The sequence below is a fragment of the Arachis ipaensis genome, chromosome B05 (assembly GCF_000816755.2).
Source record: "Arachis ipaensis cultivar K30076 chromosome B05, Araip1.1, whole genome shotgun sequence".
Taxonomy (NCBI): Eukaryota; Viridiplantae; Streptophyta; class Magnoliopsida; order Fabales; family Fabaceae; genus Arachis; species Arachis ipaensis.
Window position 1 is genome coordinate 149,159,930 of NC_029789.2, and position 9,548 is coordinate 149,169,477.

The window sequence follows — 9,548 nt, forward strand, 5'->3', positions numbered from 1 at the left end:
AAATATAAATTAAAATTATATAAAGTTAAACATATAAATATACATTAAAATATAATAGTTGATTTTTGGTGTGTAAAATATTTTCATATTTGTAGAATGAAAATTTAAAAATTACCTTAATAATAAGAGATAGTATGATATTTATAAAAGCAAAATATTTTTGACAACTAAACGTAAATGGAAAAATACGCATATCATTTCTGTTATAAAAGTTAGGAAACATTTCAAGTGCACCGGGGAGTACCAGTGCACCAGTTGTTTTAACCGTTGATTTCAATTAATATATATATGCACTTGTTTTAACCGTTGATTTTAATTAATATATATTATATATATTTTTTATAATTCAGATCAACGTTTAAAACAACTGGAATACCGGTACTCCCAGTGCACCTGAAATGTTTCCTAAAAGTTATTCTATTTATGTATCTTGGGTCTCTACTTTCTAACAATTGATACACTACTATAATACATCATACATCATCCAAAATAAGATGTGTTTGAAAGACGAGGGAGAGGAGAGGGAGGGAGAGAGCAAAGGAAAAAAAAATATGGCTTCATGTTCCAACTTGTGGACTAACTTCAATTCTCTTTGTGCATCTAATTGACTACAAAATAGGGTCAGGGATAATCAAGAAAGTGCTGCTTAATTATTTTTGTTTGGCTAATGCAGTAGATAAGCAAGCACACCATTATTTTCCACTTAGTTTTTTTCCCACTAACTACTAATGTCTGCTGTGGTTCCATTTCCTCTATTCTTATCAGTTATCACCACTAGTGCCTGCTCTGTTTCCGTTTCCACAGATTCTGCCAACACAGTAGCCGGTGGTTCCTTTTTCTCTCGTGGTGCCACCACCGTTGCCTGCTGTTGTTCCTCCTCAATTACTTGTTCTTCTCTCTTTTCTAGTTGTTGCACAACATGTTGCTTTAAATATCTAAACAATATCAGTTGTTTTCTGATGATTTATCTGCTATAATAACTGAAAGTAGTTAAAATCAGAACTCAATAATAAGAATTCAAGATTCAACAACAACAAAATTCAAGTAAAACAAGATGCAGCTTAGCAAAATTCAACTGAAAAATTTAATAAATAAATGAATTCAGTTAAATGCAACAGAAAAGATTCAATCATACAGATTAGTAACTCAGAAGAAAAATTCGATACAGCACAAGTACAACAGATTGGATTTATAAATCAATCTCAACAGCATTAATTCAATATCAATAAACTGAATTCAAATAAAAATTCAGTAAATTAATAACTCAAAACTTAACAGAATCATCAATAATACACCATAAGCATATTCAGAATAAACCACAGAAGAAAACAATATAGCACAAATACAACAGATTGAACTTTGAAGAGGATAAAGGGGAGGTCTTACCTGAACTGCTGCAAGAAGCTCACCCTCTCACTAATTCAATCTTCCTTCTTAATTGTTGTGAATTTGCTTGTTTTATTGATGGTTGAATTATTCACTCTATACCTTATACTTCCCCTAATTCAATATAATTGTTGAGTTTGCCTGCATGTATATGATATCAGTTTATTTATATTTATTATTTTATTATAAAACGGTTTTTTCGGTTTCATTACGGTCAAATCGGTTAAATTTATAAACCAATAAACCAATAGCTAGAACGGTTTGATGACCGATTCGGTTTTCAGAACCTTGGAAATTTGTCTTCAAAATTAAAATTTTACTAGTAAATACAATATTGAGTTTTGGTTCTCAAATATTATTTAAAACTTATATTATATTATTTTTAATAATTTTAAGATACGTATGTTAAGTGTTTACCGATAATTTTGATTTTGCGCTTTTATTTTTTAGCTCCGCTGTCACTGACTGTGTTTAACGCGCAAGGCAAGAGTGGCCGAAGCTCACGCCAGATTCTCTTCAATGGAGGCCAGGATCTCATCCTCTCTTGGCCTCCCTTCTCCCAATCCCAATCCCCACCGCCACCCCACTGATTTCCCCTCCATCCTCAATCACTTCGCCGCCACCGCTACAAACCCTCCTTTCGCTTCTACCACCGCCACCGCCACATACCCCACCGCTCACAGCCCACAATGGATCCGGCCCACTTCAAAGCCCGCCCCAAAGCCCCAAACTTTGCTCAAAAACCTCACCGTCGTCGAGCGTGCACTAATCGGCGCAGCCGGTGGCGGAATCGCCGGCGCCTTCACCTACGTCTGCCTCCACCCGCTCGACACAATCAAGACCAAGATGCAGACCAAAGGAGCATCCCAACTTTACAAGAATGCCCTTGACGCGGTCGTGAAGACCTTCCAGCAAAAGGGTATTCTCGGATTTTACAGTGGCGTATCTGCGGTTATTGTTGGATCCACCGCTTCTTCTGCAGTGTATTTCGGAACCTGCGAGTTCGGTAAGTCATTTCTATCCAAAATTGAAGGGTTCCCTTCTGTGTTGATTCCACCTAGTGCTGGTGCAATGGGGAATATTATGTCTTCTGCTATAATGGTACCTAAGGAATTGATTACTCAGAGAATGCAAGCTGGTGCAAAGGGAAGATCTTGGCAGGTTTTGGTGAAGATTTTAGAAAAGGATGGGTTTTTAGGGTTATATGCTGGTTACTCTGCTACATTGCTGAGGAATTTACCTGCTGGGGTTTTGAGTTATTCATCATTTGAGTACTTGAAAGCTGCGGTTTTGAACACTACTAAGAAGTCTCACTTGGAACCTGTTCAGAGTGTGCTTTGTGGCGCACTTGCCGGCGCAATTTCGGCTTCTATAACCACTCCTTTGGATGTGGTGAAGACAAGGCTGATGACTCAGGTTCACGGAGATGCTGTGAACAAGGCTGCTGCTGTTGTGTATGGCGGGGTTTCGGCGACAGTGAAGCAGATATTAAAGGAGGAAGGGTGGGTTGGACTTACCCGTGGAATGGGGCCTAGAGTTCTTCATAGTGCTTGCTTTTCAGCATTGGGTTACTTTGCATTTGAAACTGCTAGGCTCACTATACTGCAACAATATCTGAGGCAAAAGGAGTTGAGTGAAGTGCCTGCTTCTCCTAGCTGAGGCTCATGAGTTTATTGCCGCCTTGTCGGTATTTCGGATTCTCTTTGGTTCTCTCTTGCTTAGTTTTGCTTGTTAGGATATTGGTTACCCCTGTTTTGTTTGATATCTGTGCAATTGACATAAGTAGTTGCTTCAGTTAAATACATTAGGAAGTTAGTTATCCTGTGGCTAAATGCTAGCATAGTTAATATGGTGCTTCAAGCATGTTTTTATCATGAACTCATGATACCTCACTAGGCTATATGCAAGAAATTTGTTGTAATGCTTTCAATTTGAAATTATCTTGCCAATTTTCGGCATAGTTTTCACTTTCCAACTCAACTTATGCTTGGTGTAATAGGATCTATGAATGGTTTTGTTCTGTTGTCGTTCAAGATCATGTTCCTCTTTCACAATTGCGGTTTGGTTAATTCAGACGAGTGAGCAACCTTGTTAGTAGCTGATTCTGGTGCTGAAAAGATAAGATTTCAGAATTAGAGCTTGTTAAAAGTGGCTGAAAGGGATATTAGAGAGTGTAGTTAGTTGAGGTGTTAGTTAAGCTGTTAAGAACCAATGTAAAAGTTTGTTATGATGTTAGAGAGTTAGTTACTCTGTTAGCTTAGTCAGCAGCTTATAAGTGAAGAAGATAACAGAAGCCAAACTTGAATTTAAGTACAGTACGGGAACTAGAAGATAAGAAAAAAAATGTGGAGTGATAAATTCAAATTGAGTTATTATTGCATCATCTATCAATCTATTTTTAAAATAAAGTTCTAGTATGGTAATACGCTTGATCAAGTATATTTATAAAGATATTTGAAGAGGAATAGATTATTCTGAACAAAAAAATTATAAAAAATTTTGAGGCACGTTTGCCCGGACCAGAAGTGGTCCGGGACTGATCTGGAAAAAGAAAACGAAACCTGGGAGAGTAACTAAATCAAGACCGGGTCATAGTTCGGGTCACTCGAACTTGGCTCGGTGATTCATAGAGGTGTTCAGATCCAAATCAGTCTAAAAAACCGCAAATCCGAACCAATCCAAACCGAAAATGAAAATAAACCGCTCAATTTTGGATGATTTTTAGATGTTGGATCGGTTTTTATGCGGTTTAGTTCGGTTTGCGATTCTAATTTTCACAACCGAACCGCAGATCAGTATATCTCTATATATAATAGTAGAACAGTAGATAATACTTTACATGATAAGTATTATAGCTATATGTTTGACAAGTATTTATTCTGAAAAAATGACCGAGTTTATTCCCAATGAATGAGAAGTGTTGTGTTCAACAATTCTTTCCTTGGCTCTACTAGGGTATTGGCTGCTCATATGATCCAATGTATGTATATCAATTATGTTATCTTGTTTATATGTGCTAGACCATTTTTTTTCATGTCAAAAACATAAATAAATTTTTATATACATATTCAATATTAGTTTGCAAGTTAAGTAATATACATTGTGCATTTATTCTTTAACAAAAAATCAAAATATTTTTTCCTTTTCCAACCATTTTCGTTCCCAAAAAACACATTCTTCAGTATGGATACCTCATGACAGGTTTCAATACATAATATATGGATATGAGTTTATTACGACTTCATTATTATCTTAAATAAAAAAAATAAGCATTGTTCTGTGGTCAACGATAAACCCATCAATTAAAAATTTTATTTTTGATCAAATGACTATTTTTGTGTACTCTTTCACAGTTTAAGACAAAATTGTAGTTAAATTTATTTCTTGAGAACCTTAAATTCTATTCACATAAAATTTCAATAACATGTATTAACCTTTTTTTTTTTTATCTTATACTTACCATATTGATGTAATAATCATTGTTTTTTAATTCCAACTGCACTTTGAATCACACAAAATGCCGCAAAAATTATGCATATCAGTTTATGTTCTCAAGTTCTTAGGATCCACTTTTTTTCTATTGTAAAAATTGTTTTTCATCCCATATAGACCAACAAATTTGTTTTCATATATATGCTAAAAAAAAGATATAATTATTTTCCCACATGCACACATCTTTTGTCACAATTCTTTTATGACAATTTTATACTATGACATGACTACACAAAATAATAAATACATATGCTTTAGAAATATTGAATTATATTTAAGATATATTAAACTAAGGGTTAATAGTCAAATTAGTTCTTGAAAGATAAGACATTCTTTAAATTTATCTCTAAAAGATTTTTTCAATTAAATTTATCTTCAAAGATTACAAATCAATCATGTCCTTCAGTTATTCCATTTACAATTTTCGTCAACAATTGATAATGTAAAATGTTATCTGATAGCTTATATGATACATAACATGTTCAATTAGACATTGACTAAATATGTTTACGAAAATCTATCAATTTAGTCACTAGATCATATTGAGAATAGAATTTTTATAATTGAAAAAAATAGACATATCATGTATTATATATATTATCAATTAATGTTTTACATCAATCTTTAAAAAAATTGTTAATGAAATGATTGGAAGACAAATATAATTAATTCATAATCTTTAAAAAATCAATTTAATTAAAAAAATCGTTCAAAAATAAATTTGAATAATATATTATCTTCTAGAAACTAATTTAACTATTAATCCACTAAACTAATCATAAAATATTTTATTTAATTGCTTCAACTGCAATTCTAAATAAAACTTAGTATGCGATAAAATTAAAAGTTATTGTAACTCCTTTCACTTCTTAAAATACTAATTATAAACTAAAACTAAGAATTCCTTTGAAACTTCCATCAGTTGAGATATTAATTAATGCTAAAATAATAGTTACAAATATAATTTCCAAAACCCTAAACCCTAAACCCTAGACCTTCACTACTATCATTAAAGACCAAAAGCACTAAAATAATAGTTACAAATATAATTTCCAGTATTTCAAATGTTCTTATAAAGACCTTGTCAAGTTATACGGCAAATTCTGAAAATGCTCTACAAGGTAAAAAAATGTCCAAACAGGCAATGAAATTAAATCGACTAAAATATTCTCTTGACGAGCTTTCCTTGACATGCCACCTCATACACGAGACATGAAAATCCAGGTCACAGACCCTCGAGCACCTTGTTTATAAGATCACAACGTTCCTTGGTACTACTCTGGTATCATGGAAAATCATACAAATGTTGTTAAAATAAAATTTAATTTAAAAAAGGAAAATATATATAAAAAAAAACCAACAATAAAAGAATTAAAAGATCCAACCTGAGGGTCTTTGGCTCCATGCACCCAGACATTCCTGCAAAACTTAACCCTAGCGGCATTGGAGTCGTATTAATATGTCTAGTAAAAGCATATTAAAGCAAGAAGAACTAGTTGGAGGGATGTATTCTCCCTCCCATTCAGGACTTAAGATCAACAGTTTAGATATTTCTGTTACCAGAATTATGACAACAATATTCACAATTTACATGACAGAAAGGATTACGGCAGACTTAAAAAGGCTTCGCGGGGTTTTGTAGTAAGACTGATGAAACTTTATGAATCAAGACAAACACATGGTAATATAACCGATTTCAACCTATTAACAAGGAACGGTGAGAGGTATTTGGGCGGAAGCATTGGATCAGCTCTTTCAAAAACCGTTATCAGAGGTGAACGGGGTTCAGTGGTAGTCCCTAATCCTTACACAGAAGATATACTTAATCTTGCAGGAGTGCTCGCCAGTTGCTTGGACCATAACTTTCTTCTTAAACTTAAATTGTTTATCAGATTATTTGAACTACCACCAAACATTGTAAGTTTGTTCGATCTTGTTCGGTCTGTTTTTTCTTTTAAAACACTTTATATAAGATACCTAGTAGTTACACTAGAAATATTAAAGCACCTACATCAAATTTTTTAAAAGAAAAAAAAGACCGAACAAGATCGAACAAACTTACAATGTTTGGTGGTAGTTCAAATAATCGGTAAACAATTTAAGTTCAAGAAGAAAGTTATGGTCCAAGCAACTGGCGAGTACTCCTGCAAGATTAAGTATATCTTCCGTGTAAGGACTACGGACTACCACTGAACCCCGGGTTCACCTCTGATAACGGTTTTTGAAAGAGCTAATCCGATGCTTCCGCCCAAATACCCCTCACCTTTCCTTGTTACTAGGTTGAAATCGGTTATATTACCATGGGTTTGTCTTGATTCATGAAGTTTTATCAGTCCTACTACAAAACCCCGCGAAGCCTTTTTAAGTCCGTCGAAATCCCTTCTGTCATGTAAATTGTGAATATTGTTGTCATAATTCTGGTAACAGAAATATCTAAACTGTTGATCTTAAGCCCTGAATGAGAGGGAGAATACATCCCTCCAAACTTCTGGATGCCAATTCAAAACGTTCCTGCATGCATCCCATTAGATCGTCATCGTTGTTAGGAACTCTAACCGCCTTGCATGTTGTTTTAAGATTTGAAGAGCTGATGACGGCATCAAAAATGTGTATTTTCACATTTTTCTTGGGCCCACCATTAACTAGGTAATTAAGAGTATAATCTCCGATTTGTTTGTCCAATATTAAATTTGAAATTTCTTCTGCAATCATGGTTACTAAACACAAAATATAACTCAGCAAACTTCAATAAATAAATTCAGTACAATGCATTAGAGAAGACTCAATCATACAAATAAAAACTCATGCTTTCATATTGAACAAATAAAAGCTCAATTAGCAAAATATATACTTTCATATTGTATTTTTAAATGCTTTCATTCAAGCGCAAGTCAATTTGAGATACATAAAATTGTTAAATAGGGATGGACCACTGCTTATTTGATTGAGTCCGTAGCATACATACACCAGAAGCATCAAATTTAACAATAGCATAATATCCATGAAAACAGTATTTAGACATGTTTTGTTCTAACAATATATACAAGCCCCCCTTTTTATGTTTTCTATAAAGCAAAACTGTATTCCTTATAACTCAACACAACAATACACACTCTTTAACTCCCCCTTCTTTTCTTTAACAAACTTAAAAAGCCCCATTCATAAATCATCATTTACTTAGGAGAACAGATTGCACATTCAACAGAAAAAGAAAAGATAACACTAATATAAATACAATCAAGAGAAATAAAAAAGGAAAAAAAAATCAAAGGTAGAAAAAAAGATCATAAGAACAGATTTCAAATGATAAAAAATCATAACAGATAAAAAATCTTATAACCCTAACATACCCAGAACATATTGCACAAATTTGGAATCCTTAAAAAATTATAAGAACAGCTTACACAAATATAACTCATAAGAACAAATAAAAAATCATAATAACCCCAACATACACAGAACATATTGCACAAATTTGGAATCTTAAAAGCTCACCTGGAACACGGGGAAGAAGCAGTGATTGCGGCGGAGGAAGGGAGTCATCAGAAAGCAACTCAGCCACCGACGAAAGGAGGAGTATGCGGAGGACTGTCAGCAGAAGCACAGCAGCAACGACGCCACGACAAATCAAGCTCGACGAGGACCAAGCACAGCAGCGATACTGAAGAAGACAGCTCGAACGGCCTTCAACCAGGCAGTGGAACAGAGATGGCGCCGACGGCACAGTGGCTGCGCGACGGAGGCTTCCACGTTCGCACGGTGGCTGCGCGATGGAGGGGAAGTGAGGGAGCAGGCGGTGCCTCTTCGAAGCTGGAAGTTTCGACGGCGGCAGTAGCAGGCGGTGGCTGGACGCAAGTGAGGGAGGACCAGGAGCTCTGGACTGAGTGCAAGAGACAGAGAGAGGCTAGCGCGTTCTGGTTCTGGAGGCTAGGGCTGGACTCGAGAGTGAAAGTTGGAGTAGACGCAAGGTTCTGAAAACCGGACCGGTCATCAAACCGTTTTAATCACTGGTTCACTGATTCATTGGTCCAACCAGTCCAACCGATGGTTCAACCGGAAAAACCGTTTTAGAACAGCAACGCGAGATAGAGATGGAGAGGGAAGATTGTTGGCTATTTGTCCATAGTTGATTCCAAAATCAGAACCACTTGTCTGTATAAAACTATAAATGTCTCTGAGAAAAACACAGTTTTGAAATATCAGAAAAATAAAATGCTTAAATTCCTATGCTGAATAAGAAGAATAAGTACACAACCAAATTGATAGAATCATAAAACTAAAATGAATAATATATAAATTAATTAATGGTTTTTGATTCCTCTGAGGATGCAATGTAGTTTCTCTTTCATTCCATGAAGCTAAGAAGGAATAACATTCTGATCACTAAACAACTAGACTAGAATGTTCCATTAGCAAGAAAACATAGACAGAAACAGAATAAGATTACCCCATATAACAAAATCAGCTTTTTTCATCAACTTTGTGTGGAATCAAAAGAGAATCATGCAGAAGTATACAAGTTACACACCAGAAATAGTGAGAAGCAGCATAAGCAGTTTGAAGTAGGAGGAATAATAACACATACAAATATGCATTGAAAAAGTACAAAATTTCAATAAACATTACTAAACAGAGGCAAGAAAGAACCATCATCATTCAGCAACAAACAT

At 34.7% G+C, this 9,548-nt stretch overlaps 2 protein-coding genes and 1 long non-coding RNA gene across 4 annotated transcripts; 1 reads left to right on the plus strand and 2 right to left on the minus strand.

The window, feature by feature from the left end:
- On the minus strand, positions 407-1,758 carry LOC107644998. Of its 2 annotated transcripts, none has more exons than XR_001621428.2 (2): positions 1,387-1,758; positions 407-980 (listed from the first exon to the last, which is right to left on the minus strand). It is a non-coding gene; the product is annotated as an uncharacterized LOC107644998 (long non-coding RNA). The 2 variants fall into 2 exon arrangements; XR_002347686.1 differs by having other exon boundaries at positions 407-968; positions 1,387-1,739.
- LOC107644991 (protein MITOFERRINLIKE 1, chloroplastic) lies at positions 1,811-3,419 on the plus strand. Its single transcript, XM_016348984.2, has one exon. It carries the CDS (start codon positions 1,906-1,908, stop codon positions 3,043-3,045), a length of 1,140 nt encoding a protein of 379 aa, XP_016204470.1. The 5' UTR covers positions 1,811-1,905; the 3' UTR covers positions 3,046-3,419.
- LOC107641579 lies at positions 5,780-9,330 on the minus strand. Its single transcript, XM_016345062.1, has 5 exons — positions 9,326-9,330; positions 8,953-9,052; positions 8,374-8,782; positions 6,264-7,595; positions 5,780-6,157 (listed from the first exon to the last, which is right to left on the minus strand). Exons 1-4 carry the CDS (start codon positions 9,328-9,330, stop codon positions 7,312-7,314), a joined length of 798 nt encoding a protein of 265 aa, XP_016200548.1. The 3' UTR covers positions 5,780-6,157; positions 6,264-7,311.

Coding starts and splice junctions, on each gene's coding strand:
- LOC107644991 (XM_016348984.2), top strand. CDS start 1,906: ATGGAGGCCAGGATCTCATCCTCTCTTGGCCTCCCTTCTCCCAATCCC.
- LOC107641579 (XM_016345062.1), bottom strand. Junction 8,783..8,952: donor CATCTCTATCTCGCGTTGCT/GTTCTAAAACGG, acceptor AGAACGCGCTAG/CCTCTCTCTGTCTCTTGCAC. Junction 7,596..8,373: donor GCTTCTTCCCCGTGTTCCAG/GTGAGCTTTTAA, acceptor TTTTGTGTTTAG/TAACCATGATTGCAGAAGAA.